General features: G+C 53.4%; 1 protein-coding gene across 2 annotated transcripts; it reads right to left on the bottom strand.

The window, feature by feature from the left end:
• Nucleotides 1–32: 32 nt before the first annotated feature.
• Nucleotides 33–12,047, bottom strand: GDPD2 (glycerophosphodiester phosphodiesterase domain containing 2). Of its 2 annotated transcripts, XM_052813527.1 has the most exons (16): nucleotides 11,767–12,047; nucleotides 8,876–9,024; nucleotides 7,638–7,741; nucleotides 7,471–7,564; nucleotides 7,160–7,219; nucleotides 6,694–6,792; nucleotides 6,201–6,294; nucleotides 5,609–5,754; nucleotides 5,015–5,097; nucleotides 4,319–4,469; nucleotides 3,550–3,765; nucleotides 2,555–2,706; nucleotides 2,040–2,187; nucleotides 1,721–1,803; nucleotides 1,237–1,265; nucleotides 33–934 (listed from the first exon to the last, which is right to left on the bottom strand). In XM_052813527.1, the coding sequence occupies exons 2-16, from the start codon at nucleotides 8,987–8,989 to the stop codon at nucleotides 882–884; spliced, it is 1,626 nt and encodes a 541-aa protein (XP_052669487.1). In that variant the 5' UTR covers nucleotides 8,990–9,024; nucleotides 11,767–12,047; the 3' UTR covers nucleotides 33–881. The 2 variants fall into 2 exon arrangements, with proteins under 2 accessions (XP_052669487.1, XP_052669488.1); XM_052813528.1 differs by lacking the exon at nucleotides 1,721–1,803.
• Nucleotides 12,048–22,134: the final 10,087 nt, after the last annotated feature.

Raw genomic sequence — 22,134 nt, forward strand, 5'->3', positions numbered from 1 at the left:
GGGAAGGAAGCACTTATGCCCAAGTCACCCCTTCGGGGTCTGTCTACCGCTCCGCTGATTTATTGACATAAATAGGCAGGAACACGTAAAACTGACCCGACCCCCCTGTCCGAGTTCAAGGCCCTGCTGCAAAGTGACCGACGCCGCGTCCCACCACTCCCCGCCCCCGCACACCTCCGCAGCCTTGCAGCAGCAGGAGGAGCTTGACCGTGGTCCTGCCAACCCCAGATACCCTCCACCCCCAGCCCCCTGCTCCCTTTCCCCACCAGAGCAACAGGCACTAACTGCTGCATGGGGTGCCAGCACCCTGGCCTGTAAGCATGAAGCCAACAGCAGAGCAGGGGCAGGACTTGTCCCCAGCACGGGGGTGGGAAGAACTCAGCTCCCCCTTCATCTTGTGAAAAGCCACCCCCCCTTCACCCCCCTTCCTATTCCTCAAGCCGTAGGGCTGGGCAGCCCCCAGGGGAGCAGCACTTTAAACAAGGTTTCCCATCACTAGCTGCAGAGCTGCTGATGACAGGCAGAGGCTGCCCTTTCCCTGCACCGAACAGCGGCTTAAGTCCCCACTAGTCACCAAAGCCCAGGGCAGAGGCCTTGGCCCCAGCACCGCTGGATAAGTACTCAGCCCCCAGGCACAAGCCTGCCCCAGGAAACCCCTGCAAAGGCTCCAGTTCCTCCAGTGGGAACTGGGAACCCAGTTCCAGGTCTTTTCAGCTGAGGGCAGTTGTGCACCACACAAGGAGCCAGGGAAGGCTATGGGGGACAGGAGGCTCAGGAAGGAGTCTGCAAAGGAAAGGAGCCTCAAAGCTGGCCTGAGGAGCGCTCCCCACTTGAGCTGTGCAGGGCTCTGGCTGCCCCATGGCTGATGCAGGCTGGAGAGGTCACTCTTGCATCAAGCTGTTGATCTTTGTGAGCAGCACATCCGTCTCAGACTCTGTGGAGATGGAGAGAAAAAACAGTCACCGCAGGCAGCCACCATCCCACAGCAACAGGTGAAGCAGCCTGAAAAGCAGGTTTGAGCAGACTGGGGGAATGTGGGATTCCCCAGCGCTGTCCCACAGGGCTGTTTGCTAAGTGCAGGACAGGAACTCCCTGGGCTGGGATTCCCTTCCCTCCCCCAGCCATCCCAAACCACCCTGTCATATTCGGCTGGAGAAAGCTGACTGCCTGCCAGGGAGAGTCCCACAGGCGCAGCCTGGCTCTGAGGGAGGGGAGCTCACATTTGTGCACACTCACCCGCTGGCCGTCTTCTCTGGGAGCATTTCCTAGGAGATGGAATAGAATTGATGTTAGCATGTCAGTCTGGCCTCCCCCTTCCCTCCCCCAAGCTCCCAGCTGGAGACTGTGGGGCCCCACAGGACGCACAGTCCCACAGGGATCTGCTCTCTGTGGTTGCAGCACTGGTAAAGGAGCAGGGCCAAGATCCCCCAGCCTCAGCCCACCAAGCCCTGGGGTGCGGAATGAGCTAGTAAGTGTGAACTAAGGCATCCAGCAGCTCAAGGAAGGGTCAGGCCAGATTTTTAGCCTCAGTCTGGTGACAAAAGCTGCCTCCAGACACTGCTGTTTCACTTAGCCAGACAGGAGAGGACCCCCCAGGATCTGAGTCCAGAGAGGGGTGGCAGCAGATGCGACTGGGTTTGGGTATGTACCAGCCACCCAGGGCACACTCCAGCCTCCCCCACGAGACCTGCCCCAGGAGGGCAAAAGAGATCAAACGTACTTCAGCAAGAGGAAGGCCCAGAGGATGGCAAGGAAGGAAGTGCAGTCTACAACAATCCAGATCATGAGATACGTGCTGCTGGGCTGCAAGACAACAAGACAAGCCATGAACACCAGCCAGGGGTGGTGTGCTGGTGGCACAGCCCAGCCTGCTGTGCCAGCAGTCCCTTCTGCAGGGTCACATGTTCCCATGCTAGTACAGCACTGGGCAAAAGCCACCCTCCAGGCAGCTGGCTGCCCAGGGCTGCTGCAGAAAGTGACCCACAAATGGCTGGGGCACAGGGCTGTGGGGCAGGGTGAAGGATGGAGGGGTCACTTACGAGCAGCCAGATGGGGTGTTTCATCTCCTTCAGCACCTGGCAGGCGTTGGTGGTGACAGAGCTCACCCCAGAGCACCACAGCACAGAGAAGAGCCAAGGCTGGTTCACCACATACAAGTTGACAGAGATGTTGTCCTGGCGGTACTGCCTGCATAGGGACAGCCATGGTCAGAGCAGCAGACAGCAGGGTGTTGGCACACTTAGTGTACAGCCAGAGAGGACTGTATATCTGGGATGAGATCCAGCATTTGCAGCCACATGGAGCAACTGTCTGGAGAGCCAGACCCAGGGCAGATTTGCTGGCAAGGCAAAGGACTGCAGCCAGCTCCATCCCCTGCACCAGCCCTGCCTGATAAGGCACGCTTGTCCGCAAGGCTGTAGCACACACCCTGCCCTTCCCAGCAGTGTGCCAGCAACTCAGCCTCAGCTGGCCCTCACTTCTGCTGGCCACGGGAGAGAGCTGGAACAGTGTCCAGGCCCCACAGCTCCCAGGCTCCTGGGCACAGGGCTCTCACCTGATCTCCTCAGAGCTCATGTCCTGGTAGGGCAGATTGACATGCAGCAGTGACTCCTTCTCATTCTGGAGTCTCTTCCGGCCATAAACTTGCTGAATGCCTGGGGCTTGCTGTTTGACCTGTTCCCTGAACCCATCCGGCAGCCAGAGGACCTAGGCAAGAGCCAGAGAGCACATGCAGAGGAGAAGTGCTCCAGAGAGCTTGCTCTCTTCTGGTATTTTCTTGCGGGTCCAGGCACACATGGCCTGCTCAGACAGCTGCTTCCTGTCCCCTTCTTCCATGCTTAGCTCCTCCATGAGGATCTCAGCCAGGACAGTCTCCTACAAGCTTGCCCCAGCCAAGAAGCAAGCACAACAGGCTCCACTGAGGGGAGAAAGCAGTTCCAGCCTAAGGAAGCTGCAGCAGTTGTGTCCTTTCTGGGTCCTTGAATGGATCAAGTAGTGCATCCTTTTGGCCCCAACTCTGCAGCAAGAATGCACCTTGGATCAGCACTACAGTACAAGTCTTTGCTGTGTCCCCTCATGCTCTACATTCCCAAAACACCAAGAAGGGAAAGCGATTTGGGTGCTAATTCATCCCCTCGGGGCAGCACGTGTCCTGTGCTGCAGAGGTTGGATGAAGTGCAAAGGCAACACAGGAGTTGCAGCAGGAGGTGCACAGAGAGGTGTGGCGCAGTGTGGGGAGGTGAAGGCCTGAGCACTGTTTTCCTGCTCTTGCTAGCACTGTTGGTCCCCTCCCTAGACTGAGTCACTGTTTACACACCAGGGTGGCCAGTGCTGGGGAACCAGAGTATTTGGAGCGGTCTGAAGCTGTAGGCATTAACCCTTAATTATTGGCAACTTCTCCCAGCTAGAGAACCCCATGCCTGGGCAGGGTTCCCCAGCAGGGATCACATATGGGGATGTGGTGTATGGGGTGGCAGGGATTCTCAGTGGGGTTGGTGAGGCACGTCCCACCATGGCAGAGGTGTGACAGCAGGGCGGTGGCCAGCTCACCTGCTGTAGTGGGATGCCTGACTGTAAGATCACTTCCAGGGTGGCATTGACGAAGCTCTGGTAGTCACTGTGGTTCTCAGGCCGGAGGTCGAACATGATGGAGATATTGCTCTGCCTGGCTGCCTCTAGCACCTGTTCCAGGGATGGGATCCTCTGTTCAGTCACCTGGTAGCGATCGCCAGCAGAAAGACTCTGCACAGTGGGAAACGGCCTCCGCTGCAAGGGTGCGAGAGAGTTAGTCATCACAGGCAGACCCCCATAAGCTTCCACTTCGCAAACTGGTGTCTGTCTCTGGCTCTCGGTTTCCTACGCTGGCCTCTCCACGTGCTCTCCAGTGCAGGCAGGCACCCGGATCCTTCTCTTGCACATCCACGAGCCACCTCTACCCTTCTCCCCAATAACAGCACAGTTCAAGCAGCCCCAACACCTGTGGGCATTCAGAGCAGCTCAGCAGTTGGTTAGTCACCTTTTGGAAAGAGCCTTGCCACAGCTGTCTCCAAGCCCAGGCAGGCTGTGCAGCTCAGAGCAAACGCATGAGACATCTCCCCTCAAACCAGCCTCCTCCGTGACTCAGCTGAGGAGTCAGAACAAACCCCAGCTTGGGGCATAACCGCACCCAAGGGATTCGTGCAGGCATGGAAGTGCTTCTGCACCCTGTCCAGGTGTCTGCCAGGGACAGCACTCCAGAGGGAACCTCCCCCAGGGCAGCGCTCATACTTTAGCCAGAAACACACCCATCCCTGGCCAGCTACCCCATGGGCATCCTGACCTCCAGGAACCAGCTGCCAGCATCCAACTGCTGGAGGTCTGTCCAGTTGAAGGCGGTGCTGTTCAGTGCAGCCCTTTCAGGGAACACAGCCTGCACGTTGGTAGTCCTGGTAAGTTCCTCGTCATGCATGAGGAATGGGACCCCGTCAGCACTGGCAAAGGAGCAGAGAGGGAAGCTGTGTTGCAAGCTGTTTGTCTCCTATCCCTGCCCTGGCATTTCTATCCCCTCCCAGCCACCCTGCTAGGGTAACCACCACCCTTATGCCTACTTGTGGTCCTCTACACAAAAAGGTGAGTGTCCAGAAAGCACAGAGCACCTACAGACCGAGCCAAGAACCAAGTAGTTCCTTGCTCACTGCAACAGCTGTCCCCATAGCAGGATTGCATGAGATGAACTAGAGCCAGGGTCTGTTTTCCAAGCAGTGCCCCTCCCCGATGGTGCCTCCCTCCTAATGCCCTGGAAGGCAACTTGCACAGGGAGGACAGAAACCCAATACCTCTCCCAGATCATTGTGACACCAAGCTGGAGCCAGTCCCATACTGGGAAGGTGGGAATGGCAGAGCCCTTTGAACAGGGCTGCCTCCAAATGCAGGCTATATCAGTCCTCCAGGTGTGTTCCAGAATGCCCCATGTGGGAAGCGACATCTCAGGATACACAGGCCCCTTCCTCCCTCCCAGTCTCTGCTGCCCCTTTACCTCACCATGACGTCTGTCTCAAAGACTTGCACATCACAGTCCACCGCTTTGTACAGTGACATGAGGGTGTTTTCAGGGGCCAGCTGGAAAAAGAATGGTGTTAGTGCAGAGGGCATGGGCAAGAAGGGGCAGGAGGCAGGCACTCACCCTGCCTAGCTGCACCCAGCAGCTTGGCTGGGCTCTATGGCAACCACAATGAGATTGGAATGACCCTGGTAGGATGGGGGATGGAAAAGGGCTGGGTACAGGCAGCCAGAGCCTGCCAAGTCCCTGCTTCCTAGCCCATAGTACACAGCCAGGCTTTCTGCTGAGAGTCACCTCCTCCTGGTCCAGCAGCACTCAGCAAGCAGCTCTGCCCTGCGGCTGCTGCACCCACCCGCCTCACTCTGTGCTCACCACCCATCCTCCAGCCCTGTGCTGCCCTGGCTAGTTTGGGGACCTCTCTCTACTGGGCTGGCCACAGCTCGTCCAGGCCTGCAGCAGCAAGCGTCTGATGTCAGTGCCCCACAGCCAGGCACAGCCTGGCTTTTGCTGGCAAGAGCAGCCTGCCCCATCCACCCTGACCACTGTGCCAGGACGCTGCCGGTCACTCACCATGGGTGCTCCTCGGTGGCCAACCAGGGCTGGCTTGGGGGGCAGCTGGTTCTCCTCCATGATGCAAGGGGAGGTGATTCCCAGGGGAGCCAGATACAGCGCAATCATCACCGTGCAGTACACAAGCAGCAGAAACACCTTGAGACCTGTAGGTAGAGACAGAAAAGATAGAGGGGTGAGGTACAGAGGAAGTATTTTGCAGGCCATTAGGAATAAGCCAAGGCTGCTTCACCTGGCATTAACTTATGGTTGCCCTAGGTCAGGCATAGCATCCCCAGCCTCAGGAACACTGCAGATTTATTCTTGGCCCACTACGTGTCCTTGCACCCCAACCTAGCACTTCTGCAGGACTCGGTCTGCCATCTATAGCCCTCCTTCAGCTGCAAAGCAGCAAGGGCTGAAGCTGCACCAAGGGCTGGGCATGAGAAGGAGCAACTAAGAGCATGTGTTACTACCAGACTGAGTCCTGGGGACCTGTTCCTGCTGCACTGATACTCTCTGTGCACCACTCTGCCACCAGTGCTGCTCAGTTGGGTGGTAGGAAGCAGGGCACCAGCCGAGGAGGGAGGTGGAGACCTTGGAAGGGGCTTACCTGTGTTGTGGGTGCGGTAGATGAAGCTGGCCAGGGGCCAGGCAAGGAGCGTCATTCCCCCCACAATTCCAATGTGGAGGAAGGGACCTGTTGCCTGGGGAGGCAAAGGCAGGGTGTCAGCTGGCACCAGCCCAGCCCCCGTCCCCAAAACCCACGTGCTCCAATGCCAGGGATCTGCCACTGCAGCCAGCACCACTGTAAGAGCCACAGTGCCAAGGAGGGAAGGACAGGCTCCTGGGGGGACTGAACAGACTCTTTGCTCTGGTCCAGCCACCATTTATCACCCTGGACTGCAAGTGCTCCAGGCAGGACTGCAAGAGCAGGAGGAGCACCTTGCCTGGCCAGGCAGCAGAAGTCAAGGGCAGGGAGCTAACCCTCATGGCATACAGCCATGATAGGGGCTCCAGTCACCACCCTTCAGTTCATCCCCACAGGCCAGGTACTGGGTACAGCAGGGGAGTCTCAGGGAGTCTCTGGTATCAAGGTGACTCACCTGCAGGGAGACACGTGCACTTCTCCACTCCTCCGCCCACTTTATTCCCAGCCCTATGAAGGCTGCAGCTACCACCAGGGCAGTTAAGATCAGCAGGGTCTGTGGGGCAGGGCACAGGGCAGTTAGGGGAGCACACAGCATCCTGCAGGCCAGCTGGGCTCTGCCCTGGCAGGGCAGGCAGAATCCTCCTCTACCCTTCCTTCTGAGCCCCTGCAAGGCCTGAGACCCCACTTCCCCCATCTGTGTTTGCAGCTGAGCTCTGAACTGCATGGTTTGAGCAAGGGGAATATTCCCATCCCAGAGAAGTGTGGCTGGGGCACTAACAGCTGCAGCCCAGCTCAGCGGGGACACACAGCCACTCAGTGGTGTCACAGCAGCCATACGCAGCCCCAGTAGGCTGGTCACAGCTTCCCAAGGTGCAAGAGCAGCCAGGCCAGACCATCTCCCTGCACCACCAGTCTCTCACCTTGTGCAGCCAGTGTAGCTTCAAGGGCTGGCCGCAGAGCTGCAAGCACAAAGCAAGGACCTGTAAGAAGAACAAGGAGATGTCAGAGCTGGGCTGTATGCCACACCTCAGCCCTTTAAGGGCACAGGACTTAGCCACATGAGCTCTGGCCCCCCGACACAGGCGGGGTCTCCGGCCATGCTCAGGCTGACACAGCTCCAGCAGGCTGAATGCTGCGGGCTCCACCCGGCTGTGCACAGGGCACGGCAGCCAGCCTGTCCTCAGCACAGCTCCGTACCCCTACTAGCCCAGGCAGGATCAGTGGGGCTTACCAGCAGCACAGCTGAGTAGGTGATCAGCACAGCCGTAGCTATGAGCAGGAGGAGGGACCAGTCTAGCCACAACTTCCTCTGCTTGAAGATGAACCTGCCAGCAAAGCAGACGGTCAGAGGGGCAGGGGGGACATGGGGAGCAAGGCTGGACATGGGATCTTACTCACTCATTGAAGTTGTGGAAATCATTGAGGATGATGATGGCAAAGTAGAGCCACACCAGTGTGAACAGGAAGACGCAGAAGAGGAAAAGGAACCAGCTGTAGTCGCACTGAAAGCCAGAGGTGACAGCTATGCACACACCTGCAGGGCACCTAGCCCCTGGCCAGGTTGCTGAGACCCCTGGGGAGCAGCCAGCCTGCAGCAGGGTGCATAGGGGTTCACAGGAGGCACCAGCCTCATGGGTCCAGGCACCGAGCTGCCCCATGGAGAGGGAACAGAGCTCTCCAGGAGAGGTCTTTTGGCTGGACCCATGCTACAGGAAGACGGACCAGCATCTCCTACAACAAGCTAAAATGCTGCCTATGCCAGCCTGGGGAGGACAGCCCCTGTGGCAGAACTGCCTCCTTTCCCATGCAGCAGCCCCTGGGAGCAGGCTGGGACTTTGGACACGGGAAGGGGAGAAAGCCAGGTCCTGTTCCCTTCTAGTTGGGTGATCTGTAGGCTGGGTGGAGAGGGGTGCTGTGCCTCAGAGCTGCCATTGCAGCGGTGAGCCTGCAGACTGCTCCTGCCTGCCCAGCCAAAGCCAGGTCCAGCTTCAGGGTCTCCAGACCCCAGCCCCACAAATGCAGGGAGGTGAAGGGTGCCACAGGTGCTGAGCGGGACACCTGGCAGCCCAGACCAGCTTGCGCATTCCAGGCAAGACAGGACAAGCAGCGGCACTGCCACTCCCATGGGAGTTGGAGACCTCACAGAATCCCAGGGCCTCACCCCTCCCAAGTTACAAATTGCCGGGGACACCCCCTTCCAGTACCCCATCGGCAGGGGCCGCACCCAGCCCAGGAACCGTGCCTCCCACGTGCCTTGCCAGGCACTCAGCGCCCCGGGACCTGCCCGCCACGCTCAGCCCTCGGGGAGCGCAGCGCCCTGCTCCAGGCACGCGTGAGCCCTGCCACAGACGCATGATCAGCCGGGCAGGGGACAGCCTCACTGCTGCCAGCATGCTGCTCTACCCAGCGGGAACAGAGAGCTCACCCTCTCACTGCTCCAGGCTAGGGTAGTCCCTGGACAGAGAGGGTGCCAGGCAGCACCCCAGCTCTCCTGGGGCTCAGCCCTGGGGAGCAGGACCAGTGGCAAGGGGTCTAGGCTGAGCCCCCCAGCCAGAGCCCTTCCGCACCCAGTCACCACTCTGAGCCTCCCACGCAGGGGCTGGCCAGCCCCGGCTCAGCATCACCCGTGGTATCACCTTGGTGGTTCTCAGGCCCTTCCTCTTCTCCTTCTTGGCGGTGATCCACTGGCAGCTGTAGAGGCAGAGCAGGCAGGTGGCACAGGAGCGGCAGCAGCCGGGGGGGTCTGCCATAGTACCGGGCTGTCCCAGGTCAAATGTCAGGTGTCCTGGAGGAGGATGCACACAGCGTGTCGGGACAGATCTCCCAACGCACACCGCCCCTCGGCCCTGTGGGGATGGGGCACTGCAGCATCCTGGGTCCAGGTACCCCAGCAAGTGGCTGCCCCAGAGCCCTGGGACATAGTGGGGCTGCTGGCCGTGTCCCCAGGCAAGGCATGGTGCCAGGAAAAGCAGCAGCATGGGGTGCAGCCCAACCTGTTCAGCAGGCTGCCCTGGGACCCTTTGCTCAACGACCTTGAGCAAGCTGGGAGCTGGCAGGGAGCAGGGCCTGCTCCCCAGGCCAGGGTTCGGTGCTCCACCTGGGAGCCAGGGGCACTGTGCAGGCTCCAGGGGCTGGCAGCCTCTCCAGCCAGCTTGACACAACCTTGCACCCAGGCTTCCCGGGAACAGCCCAGCTGCAAGGACCACGCAGCCCCATACTGCAGCCCCAGGCTCCTGCTATGCAGTTGGGGGTACGTGCCACAGCCGGGGAAGTCCCTGTCCTCCGCCCAGGTCCTCACTGAGGCAGCACCATCCTGGCAGACCTCCAGCTCAGCTTGCACAGCAAGGGGTCCCCAGGGGGGCTGAAGGAGCTGCAGCTGAGCAGGCACTGGATGGCTGTCAGTCTAAGCGCTATGGGGGGCAAGGGGGGGAGCAGCAGTTATGGGGGGGGAACCCATTGCTACATTCACGGACAACCAGGCTGGGTGCAGGGCTACCACTGGGTTCCCTACACACTAGGAAGGGGAGAGGGCCAGGACACTTTGGTGTGGTCCCCAGATACCCGGTGCTTGGCTGGAGGAAGTAGGAAGCCCCAAAGAAGGTCTCCCTCTATCCACCCTGAGAAACCCCATGTTTATTATGGCTTTTCCTGCTGTGGAGCTGCTCCCCCTCCTCATCCCAACCTCCCCAACAGGCCAGGCACCCCATGCAACACTATAACCCCACAGATTAAGCCAGACTCATTTCACTGCGACCACTGAGCCAGGCTTGGGAGCCAGCCGACCACATCCTCCCAGCCACATCCCCTCCAATGTTGGGGGCAAGGGTGTGCCTAGCAGGGCCATGTCCCATCCAAACCTGGGCCCTGGAGATGGGCAGCAGAGCTAGCCCAAGCCCTCCCAGCCCCAGCCAGCTACACCAGAGTGGCTCTGCCATGCCCTGGCTATGGCCAAGGTCAGCCTGGTCTCCCCCCGTGACACAGCAGCACCCCAGCATGGCACCTCGCTCCCAAATACCACCAGTATGTTGGTCTCCAGGGCTGGGGTGCAGAGTCTCCCCCCAGGATCCACACAGAGCAGTGGCCACTGGGGCACGCACAGACAGGTACCAACCCGAGAGCAGGACCCCTAACCTGCCCTGCTGGCTTCTGCAGGCTGGGGGAGGTCTGGGGGCTGCCATCAGCAGGTCCAGCCAGCCAAGGTGCAGGGGACAGTGAGCAGCACAGCAGTGCCCACATCCGCTGCACCCTCCATCTTCTAGGGACCAGATCAGCAGCTGTGATCTGCTTTGTGATCACACCAAAGGAGCCAGCCCTAACACAAGTGCAGGAAGCTATGGGACCAGACAGTTTCCCTCCGTGATGCCCAGGGGCTCTGGCTGCAGGCTCATACCCCTGCTGTCACCAGAAGCAGATACACCACTTCCATCAGGGAGCAGTGGGCTCAGCCAGCATCCCCTGGGACTCACCCTGTGCCTCCCTCTGCTCACACAGGCAGAGCACAGGTGCCACCAGCTGCTCAGGGAAACCCTGCCACCCACCCCCTCCCCGCCCCCAGCTGGCTCCCACGCAGGGTACAAAGTACAGTAGGAGTGGCTGTGGGCACCAGCCAAACTTCAGCACTCAGCTGCTCAGAGAGGCTGTTCCTGCCAGGACTTGAGCTTGGCAGAGCAGTGGCACAGGAGTCACCACAAATCTACACCAGTAGTGCTGTCTGGAGGGTTCAGAGGGAAAATGGCACCCTGTTCCCCAGCTCAGAGCAGGACTGCAGCAGCGGCACCTGTAGTTATTGTGCAGCACCCCTGCACCAGGCTCAGGTCCCAAACAGAGCTGGGCTGGGCATGCAGCAGACCCTGCTCAGCTTCTGCTCTAGCTCCAAGGGGAGAGCTGCGCAGCAGGAGCTGGGCGTCCATCAGGGCTGGAAAGAGCCCTCCTTCAGCACCCACCAAACAACCCCCACAGCACACCCCCGGCCCTAGTGTGGGGGGGCACCAGGGGCTTGAAGGGGTGACAAACCCATTGCTACAGTCACCGACATGGCAGCATCTGCTTGCAGCCCTGCAGGGACCTTTGTGCCGCAGGGGTGCTGGCACAGGACAACCCGCTGGCCATGGGCAGGGCAAGATCCCCTTGCCCTCACAGGGCCGAGCCAGCCCAGGCTGGCGCCCAGCCCTGGTGTCCCTTGACCTCACAGGAGGGAGGGCAGAGCTCCTGGTCAGCTTGGGGAACAGGGTGACCCCAAAACTGCAAGGGCAGCACAGCCTGGCCCAGACCCCCCACTCCCAGCCTCATGCCCCATCTCTCTGCCATGCAGTCAGCTCTGGGCTCCCCGTCCCCGCTCTCCGGAGCATGGGAACAGCACGGGCAGCCTCTTTCCTCCCCCCCCCCCCCCCCAGCCGCACGCAGGGCCAGGATGATCACCCCTCCTGGCCACCCTGCCAGCTCTCCTGCAGCTCCCATGGCAGCGCGGGACGGCATCCCCATGGCATGGGCTGCCACCCCGGGGCAGCGAGTCAAGAGGGCAAAATACCTGCTCCCTGCAGACGTTGGGTTCCCGCAGCTGGGACGCCGGCAGGCGAGGTGAGTGCCGGGGCTGGGCTCTCAGCTGGGTGTCCCTGCGCGGCGGAGCCCTGCCTGCTCTGCTCCTCCGCTGCCTGCTCACACCCTCCTGGGTGTGTTTGTGGCCCGGCAGAGCTGCCGATGCCGCCTGCAGGTCTCCACAGGCCGGCAGAGGCGGGCTGCCCACAGCGGACTCAGCAGGCAAGGGCCGGGGGTCAGGGCGGGCCCCCGCCACCGGCTTTGTGCCCCACCGACCCCGGCGCAGCCTCTGCTGCGTGGCCGCTGGGAAAGTGGAGAAGGGGCCCAGGGGGGCGTCACGCACCGCAGCACAGAGGAGTTTGCAGGCAGCCCACGCTCCAGACGGATTAAGGCTCCGGGGAGAGCTCCGAGAGCACGGAAGGCAGATGGAGGCAGAGCTTCGTGCATCGCCAGGCCTTTGAGCAAGGGGCTGTGGGAGCCCCTCCGTCAAAGGGAGACTTTTCCCTTCCTTGCAGAGGAAGCCTGGGACAGATGCAACCCAGGCCACCACAGCTGGCCTAGCTGACACTCACTGGGGCACGCTTTGAAGGCAAAAGCACAGAGCTAAAAGCGGTTTCTTGTCTTGAGCCCAGAGAAATGCTTCAGAGCCAACACATCCAAACTTTGCTAAAGCAGCAGATGAAAAGAGGCTCCAAGACAGGGGCCTGATGCCACCTGCAGATGGACTGGGCGATGCCCTCCATCTCCCAGGCTCCCTCCCTGTGACATGGCACAGCTGCATCCCCCCCCAGCTCCAGGTCTCAGCAGAGGCGCAGCCCCTGGTGAGCCAGGATGCAGAATGGGTGCTTGGACCCTTCCATGTCAGTGACTTGCTCCATCACCGCCTGGGATCTCGGGGGACCTCCGTGATCTCCTGCCACTCGCAAAGGAGCTGAGAAAGCTGATTTACAGGCAGGTGATGACATCCTGCAGTGACACAGCAACTGCCAGGCTAGGCAGAAGCCTCAGCACTTACCCCCACAGCTGATCCTATTCCACACCATTATTAACAGCTTTGGCACAAAATCACTGGACAGCTCCATGAAATGTGCTGATCAAGTACATCTGTGAGTCCTTACCAGTGGAGGGTCTGGAGCACTGCAGGAAGGATTGTGTAATAACACCCATTGCTCTGCACCCAAAGGAGTACGCTGAAAGCATTGCAATAGCCAGAAATGCCCCTGGGATGAGCAAACAGCCCTGCACCCCAAAGTTTGTCAGCCGTGAGCAGCAAGGTTCACCTCCTGCATCTGCGTGCTTTGCCAGCTCCGGCACAGACCAACTGTGGTACCATGGGGCAGAGCAAACCTGTGGGCAGGGGTCTTCCCAGTGGGACTGTGCCTCAGGAGAGGCCCTGGGATGTAGAGAGCCTGTTTTACCAGATTAAAGATGTTTAGTGTTGGGGATAGGGTTGCAGTTTATAAAGAGATGAAGAAGCGAGCACCAGGCAGGGGTGAAGGACCGCTTAAGCCAAGAAACAGCTTAGGCGGTGGGGAAGGGAAAACCGAGCGTGAATAAAGAGACCGAGGTGATACTGGAAGAGGGGAGGTTGCAGCAGGGCTCCGGGAAACCCAGAAGCTGTGGATTTTAGGGGTGTGAGGCAAAGCTGGCGGGAGAGGTGCCCCTCAACCACAGGCAGGTGGAGCAGCGGGACCGGTGGCTCCCCCAGGGACCTCCCTGGGTACTGGCCGCCGTCTGACCGCGCCGGGCAGGAGCGCCCTTCTCTCTTGAAGGACAAACGGTGACAACCCCGGCGCTACGGAGGGAGCGAGGCCTCCGGGGACCGCAACGGGCCCTCGCCGGGGGAGTCCCGCGGGAGACGGGCGCGGAGCCCCCACCGCCTGCAGCGGCCGCCTCTGCCCACCAGAGGGCGCCGCCGCGCTGCCGCCGGCGCGGGGCCTCTGCCGCCCGGGAGCGCCGCCCCGCACTCTATGGTCCCGCCGCGCTGGCGGCGCCGCTGCCGGCTCCCGGCCGGGCGGTGCGGTCCTGGCCCGGCGGCGCCCGGAGGCGGGCAGCTACAGAGAAGGGGAGCGGCGGCGGGGCCGCCGTTCCCGTGAGACCCCGGCTTCAGCCCCGTGGGAAGCGCCAGCCACTTTTTTGTCCCCGCCGCGGGACGGCGGGAGGCAGCCATGTTGAGCGAGGGCAGCGGCGTCGTATCGGTGCCTGTAAGGGGCGGGAGCCATTTTGGGTATTGGCACGTGCGGCGGGCGACAGCGCCGCCCGGGCCCTGCCGCGGCTCAGTGCCGGCGCCCAGCCGCCGCGCTCGGCCCGCGCCCGCAGCGCCGCCTCCGGAGCGGCCGCCCCTGCCAGCCGCTCCCTCAGAAGGGCCCGGCCTCCGGGAGCTGCGTGAGGGCTCTCAGGGCAGCTCGCCGCAGGCCGCGGCGGCCACGCTCCTGCCGGCAGCTCGCCTTGGAGGTTCCTCGGGCTCTCCCTTCCGCAGAGGTGGGCCTAGGCCGGGGTCTCGTACAGCTGCAGCCCCCCCAGAGCACAGCCCTTGCCGAGATCTGCCTGCTGCCTCAGATCGTTTTGATGTTGTAAAAGGCCAATGAAGGTGACACACAATGACATCTAGTTTGCTTCTGCCTGCATGTTGGGTCTTCCTGTAGTTGCTGTTCATGCAACGGGAGTCAGCAGCTCACCAAGCTGAACCACTGCTGCTTGGTGATGAGGAAGATCTGCCTTGTGCCACCTCCATTCAAAGTGAGCCTCACCAGGGGAGCGGGTCCTGACTGCCTGAGCCTGCTACAGCACAGGAGCGCAGGTCAGGGTTTCACCAAAACGAAGGAGCCGAACTTAGGGATGCTTCATGGCCAAGTCTGTCAGACTGCCATAAACAGGGGCATCCTAGGCATACGCTGCTCTGCCAGCTCAAATGCTTGTCCAATCTCCAGGAGCCAAGTCACAGCTGAACAGTTTAAAGCTAACAACCAGAATGCATAGTCAAGCTAGCTTACCTCTGCAGCTGTCTCACCATGAAGTCAGAAGTGCCAGAATTAGTTGGGAAGGACACAGAAAATAATGTCCCTGTCAGCACAGGTGAATCAGCTCATGCACAACATCAAGTGTTGCATTGCTATAAGTAGAGTCTGTGCCCTGCCTTCACTTGTGAACAGTCTCATCTGTAAGTGTTCTTTTAAATTCTAGTAAAGTTATAAAAACAAATGCACAGAGGAATGGTCTAGGTGAGCAGGGAAACTTATGTTGATATATTACAGTTCAGCTGAAGTTATCTCCCTAGACTTTTAACTGAGCAGAGAAGGTATTTTCAACATATGGAAGTGACTTAATTGCTTTATGTTGGGCTCTTGTTTGTCAACTGAACTGGTCACAAACCAGTCTTTTCAGAAAAAGATGTAAGCCACTGTTTCAGTTACTTCTGTTTTTCACTATACTGCATGTAATCTACAAGAAATACGGCTTTTAAGTTTGACTGTTGTAGGGAATATTTTCCCTTCATGTAATCTTCCATAGGACTCAAGACCTGGGATAAAGTGTAAGACAACTCAGGTTTCTGTAACCATTATTTCACACTCTCTCAGCTTGTAATGGACAACAAAAATTCAGTGTATCACCATTCCTCTGCTGTCAACACTTTAAAAGCCAGTGATGCAGACTGTGCTTCCACCCCAGCTAGTAGCTGACCTACATGAACTGATAGGCCAAGGCAAAGATCTCTCCATCATCAATCTAAAAATCCCTACGTGCTGCTAATCTGCAGTAATATAGAACTTGCTACATTTTGAAGCTATCTTGCATAGGCACATTAAGAAATTAAGTTGTTAGAAAGAACTACTCAGAAGGTAAAATGCCTACTTAAGGGAGGGTATATGGATCATGCCACTAGTCTCAATGGTTGGGTTTACTTTTTCCTAAAGGCCAGAAGCTTATAGGGAATTAAAGTCAGTGGTGAACAAACTTTGGATCAGAGATTTTTTTTTTTTTTTTCCCCAGAAGTCGGCTAGTTAAGGAGATCAGGAATGCAGATTGTGAGAATATTGTTCAGCATGAGAAAAACCTCTGTGGAGAACTGTATTTCAGCTCTTACCACTGAGTTTGTATGATAGGAGGCAAATCACTTGACCCAAACTTTTCAGGGGTGGTCCTTATAGTTTTCATTTCCTGCGTACTTGAAAACAGCATGGGGCTGATTTTCAGAAGTCCTAATCATTCATTGTTGTAATTGAGATGAATGCTAGGAGCTCTGAAGATCAAATGCTAACGAGTGTCAAGAGTTCAAGCTGCACAGTAACAGCAGATCTCAGATTGGGCACTGTACCAGTGCAGCATTTAGCCCCACTGTTTTCATAGGAATCTAGCACCCCTCAAGTGTTTATGGAGATAGATTTAATAAATGTACGGAAAACACAGACTTTACAAGAGCACAGTAGAAAAGCAGAAGGTAATCTCTTCAGTAAGCACTATACTGTATACATACAGTTAGGAAATGATTTTTTAGGCACAGTGTCATGGCAATCTAAAGTTGATAATAAGGCAAAGAAGACTTTTCTGGGGCTCCCTGAAAAAAAGAGGAACTCAGACAAGTTTTGCTTTCATTTAATAGAATTTAGTTACCAGATTCTGATATTTCTATCAGAGATCTGTCCTGTAAGATTTACATGCTGTACTTCATGATGATTTCAAGGACTGAAGTAATTGTTTTTGTTTGGATGTAGCTTTTTCTTTCTGGAACTTGAACCAGTTTAGAATTTGAAGATGTTTATCTTTTGCCATTTCCTAATTGCCTTATCATTGCATACTTAACTGAAGCTACACAATAACAAACCAACGACAAGTCTTAAATATTAAAGATATGATAGAAGTGATGCTCACAGAGTATACTCACATGCAGTTTTTGCATATTAAACTACATATTTTTGGGTTTTGTATCATCTACAAAGGAAGCTGACTAATTTAATTATAGCAGAACTGTTTTTCTAGTTAGTCTGTTTCCTTTATAGGGATAGTTAGCTTTACTGAAAGTTAAATTGTAGGCATAACTTACTGAATGGGGTAACACTGATACTCAGCAGATCTGGTTCCACTTGCTCTGCATTGAAAAACATACTTGAGCAGTATCAGTGGTTTATGTTATTTTTCTGACCAATATTTGTGTTTTTTTCCAGAAAACATATAACAGTTCCCTTGTTAGTAAGTATAAAACGTCTTGTCTGCCACTTACTTCCATTGTTCTACTACAGAAACTTTTGTATTTAGCTTTTTTTTTGTTGTTTACTAACTTTTAAGACATACCATTATTTTTGCACCTTGATAAGCCTTTGCTCCCGACACATCTCTAGTTTCTGTTCAGAGTTATAGTTACTGTAGAACACCATTCCCCCCCTCTTTCAGGATATAAAAGCACCTTCAAGATCACTATGTTAAGGCATGCTATGGAACAAAAAATCTGTTTGTTGCTTAAGCTGCCTTTCTTTTGTCATTGTTTCAGAAGCCTTCCATGAAGTCATTACTGCTCACTGATGTTACTGTTAAGCTACATACTTTGTTACAGCATTCCTGAGGAGCTAACAGCAGTCTAGATAGGATAAGACTCTGAATCAGCATTCATGTCAAAAACAAGCTTAAGTACTTGACAAAGAAAAGCTTAACTCTCAAACTATAACAAACACCTATTAGGATACAGCCCAAGCTCCCAAGCACCTAACTTGTAACTGCTTGCTTTGCATTCAAGTATCAACACAGATAGCAGTTCAGGTCAGTCCTTGCTCAAGGAATACCACTTCTGGTCCCCTACTAGCCTTATCACTCATGGGATTCTATCCTCTCTACTCTATAAATCTAGGTAGAGAGAACAAAGCCTTCTTGCATGTCTATTTTACTATCATTTCCGTATTCTCAGATACTTATCCTCAAATAACCTAACACTTTTGAGAGTCATGATGTGCTGCAGCCAGTAATACTCCCATTGTACTTATGGTACTACTACATTTTTCCTCCTAATACCTACAAACTGTTGTTATCAGATAGCTTCACAGAACTATTGAAACCTTTCCTGTTATCTTAAGGGAGACAATTCATTTATATTAGACACTTTTATAGAAGCAACTTTCCCACACATGTAACTTATCTGCATCTTGTGCATCTTGTGTTTTACAATTACTATAAGCTATTAGTTTAAAAACTAAAAAAAACCAAAACAAACCAAAACCAAACCCCCAATAAAAGGCCCCAAACTAGCACACTTACCAGACAGAAGCAGCTTCTTGTTTCAAACTCTCTAGTGTATATAAGCAGCTGCTCTTTGCCATTGCCAAATTTATAGGACCAGCCTCCAGAGCACTGTGCTGGGGGTGGGGTATGAGCGTGAGTAGGTTTATATAAAGGGCCCTTGCTAAGGAGTGATAAGTAATCTGGTGGGGAGGTGGTGTTTGTGTGTCCTTAGGTAGCTGGGGAGATAGTTGTGTTGTGAAGCCAGTATGTAGAATTATTAACAGAGAAGTAGCTTTTATTTAAAAAGATAATGCTTTATGTCTAGAATAGTTAGTTTAACTCTTTTTATTCCCTGTAAATATAATTTTCTGGCTATGTTCATTTATGGTTTATTTTCTTGTGCTTATCTAAGGCCTTTTTTTAGTAATAAATATTTCTGGGTAAAGGTTCTACTGAATTGTTTAGTGTAGCTAAAATATTATAGTAGTTAAGGAAAAAAAGCTTTAGTGCTGTCTACCGTCTGTTTTCTTACTTGGCTGTTATAGCTAGATACCTACTGTGAGTATCTATAAGGGCTCTGTTTTGGTAACTTCTATGTGAATTTTCTTCTGAGCCTTTAACTAGTGCAAAGGGTTGTGGGGGATTTCAAGCTAATAGTCTGGACTTGTATTTTTTCTCTGTATCTTCTCAGAGCTACTATGTAATCAGTATCTGTGGGGCTTGCTGTCTAGCTGCTTGTGGTTTCTCATGTTGGGTGTTTATGGACAAAATGCTTGTGTTGGGGGGGAAAAAGTGCCTCTCAGACTGCAGAAGGTGTTTATACAGTTGTGAAGATAACATTTTCTTGACGTGATGTGTTGGTTGGGGGGAAAAAAAAGGCTTTTTTTGCATGAAAGTTAGGAAAGTGCAAGTATAACCTTTTTTGCCTTGCCTCCTGTGAGACCTTCTCTGGAACCTGGGCTGCAAGAGACACTTGCTGCTTTTTTAGTTGGAGTAGTTGACAGCATGGAGAGGCTTGACATCATGGCTGAGTTGACCTGCTGAAGAGTTGCTACTAGAAAGTGTAGCAGAAAGCTGTTTGGTTTTTTGTTGTTAGTTTTTTGATGACAGAAAACTGAGTTTCCTGTGGTGTTGGAGAGGCTCAGCTGTAAGGCAGAACTTCAAAATGTAAAAACCTTTGGCTGCCCAAGCCCCTTCCGCAACAGTGCTTTGGCTTCTAACTGAGGGACCTGCTGCAAATTACAGGTTCTGGAAAATTAGGGCTAGGTCTTGTAGCTTGTGCAGGCAAATAATTATCTGGAATCAGTGTTTCTCTGCTGTCAGCTTGAAGTGGCTGTGCCTGTTTGAACCTTTAGAATAGCTCAATACCCTTTCCAATGAGCAAAGAGAATGTACCATGGGAATGTATCAACGGCTTAAATGGCTTGTACTGTAGTATCTTGAATCTGTGTATGTATGGGCTGTCTCTCTTGGAGGTGTATTCTTAGCTGCTTGGGAAGTGATTTTCAAGTAGGCATGTATGTGGTCCTGTCTTTTAAGCTTATGAGCTCTCAGCTTATCTGGAAGCCCACCAGCTTGTTCCTGCTAAGTTTTAATTGATGATTGAAAATAATACTAGAATAAAAAAAAGTCATACTTCTAGGTTGTTGTGCTTTTGAGTCAGTAAAAGCACCACAGATTCAGATGTTACTAACACCAGATAAATAGTAACTTTAGAGGTAGTGGTACTTAAAACAGCATGTGTGTATCTTTGGGACTTAGTGGATTCAGGTGGGTAGGATATATAGGCAGCAATATGACATTAATGCCTACCTATAATGAACTTTATGCTTGATTTTTTTTTTCTTGCTTAGCTACTCCAACAGATTGGAGTATTATAAGCAATTAATTTTCCATTTGCATATCTCTTCAAGGTGTTCTTTGGGCTTTCTGAAGTATCACTAGCTTTTCCTTGTGTATTGGCTAGCTGTCTGTTTATTAGGTGGTCATTTGCCTAATTGGTTTTGCTTTCTTTTGTTAGTGTTAATTGATGGCTTACCATGGATTAACTTGCTTCCAGGCATGGATTTGAAGAACTTCTGGGGGATTTCCAAACAATTAGTCATTGTTCTGCACTTGTACCTCTTGAATGACAGTTGTTACTTTGTCTGGTCCTTTTTTCCCCAGCCTGCTTATATTTCACTCAGATGCAAAGCTCATGCAGTTAACTAGCTTGTGCAGTTAAAGGACATGTCAATTGCTTTCCCCCCCAGTGTAGTTTATGATAAAATCTTAATTCACTTTTATGCCTTTTGCTAAGTTATTCCTGGGTTTTGCTGTTAAATTAAGTATTTGATCCTGTGTCCAGAACAGAATGTAATTTGCATTAGGAAATGAAAACAGACTTGTAATTCTTATCTCCCATGTTGCAGCAGACATGCACTAATACTCACTAAGAGCTTCTAGGCATCCCTGTGAAGTGCTCACTAGATAAGATACTTATACGGAGATCTAATGTCTATTCACAGAACTTACCTTTATTTTAAGAAGGTGCTTGAGTACTCAGAAGAGGTTCTGTTCTTGTTTGGCAGAACTGGGCTGGTCCATGACTTACAAGTGCACGATAGGTTTAGAATTTGTGAAGCTCATGAAGAGGGTGCTCTGCCTTCTTGATCATTGCAGGGTGATGCTGATGTGGGAGGATTTGTTGCCTGAAGTCCTTATCTCCATCACTGTGAAGAAAAGAAGCCCACCTGGAAAAAAGTCTTAAGAGCAAGTCCTGAGAGGACCTTCAGTGGTTGAAATGGATATTGAGATGAAAAATGCCACTCTCTAAGTTTGCAGCTGTCATACCTGGAGCTACCATCACAGATTGTACCTCATTGCATTGGATGAAGGTGATTGTTGCCGCAGGTACTTGTGCTTGCCCTGTCAGGTACAGTTACAGACAGATGGTTATGAGGAACTGAGAATATGCATAGCTCAGCATGAAGGGCATTTGTCTTGGCACTCTAGCTGTTTTGTCACTGTCAAGATTTGTTTCTAGGTTCTGCAGAATTATACAGAAGCTGAAAGAATACTGCATGTATTTGAGACAGTCCCCACGTGTGAAGGCTAGCATGGGAGGAAACAAAACATGCTTGTTTGCAAAACAAAAGAAGTGGTGAGGAGAGTACAGGAGGATGCATTCAGGGTGAATATGAATGAAACAAGCCCAAAATAGGGATGCAGCAGTGACGGAAGCTTAAGCTGAGAGTTCTAGTTGTGTGATAAAATGTTAGGAATAAAACTGCAAAATGTAGATGGATATTGCTGGGGCCTTGTGTCCAGACTGAGTTGCGTGTGACACTGGCATTCTGCTCCTGAATGCTGTTGGTAATCAGTGGTTTGAAAAAATAGTGGAAAGCTTGCAGAAAGCTTTTGGGATACTTTACAGTCCTGGGCCTTTTTTGAAACCCAGGATTAGATGCAGCCATGATCTAGCCTGTGGGTAGCAGAGGCTACTGTGTTGTTCCCACTACAGTGTAGTCCAAACTGTCCCTCCCATGCTTTGTGGTGCTACAGGGTGCTTGCTATAAGGTTCTCCTTATCATCTTCATTCACTTTTGTGATCATGAATTGCTATGTTTGAACTGGACAGCTGAATAAATGTTGGGGAGTGTTAGACAGATTAGGCTAAGAGTCACTTAAACAGTGCTAACTGCAAGCTCTGATTTATTCCTGTTCTGCTCTGTTGTGCAAATACTTGTGCTAATTTGCACTGTTTTGACAGTCACTTCTGCCATATATAAACTAATCTTTCAGACGCCTAATTAAATATTACAAGTATCCTGACTAGAAATGCTTTAATCTAATAAGAATACTACTTGACGTTACTGCTACCAGACATGTATTTTCTTGAGTTATTCAATAACTCTAGTCTAATGACATCAACAGTTGGACTGCTAAATGCTGTTAATGAAACCTTTTTTTCTAACTACAAGCATGTTATCACATCAGTCCTACTCTAAATATTGAGAAACACAGACTTTGCAAAAACAGTAGCAGGTGAGAAATTCTACCCATGCTGAATTCTAATAGACATTACCAAAACTCAGTAGCATTATTTGAGAGAATGGGTTTTGCTGCAAAAGCACAAATCAAAGTATTTAATGATGAAAAATGAAGGACAGAA

Source organism: Harpia harpyja, chromosome 18 (assembly GCF_026419915.1).
Source record: "Harpia harpyja isolate bHarHar1 chromosome 18, bHarHar1 primary haplotype, whole genome shotgun sequence".
In the NCBI taxonomy this organism is placed as follows: Eukaryota; Metazoa; Chordata; class Aves; order Accipitriformes; family Accipitridae; genus Harpia; species Harpia harpyja.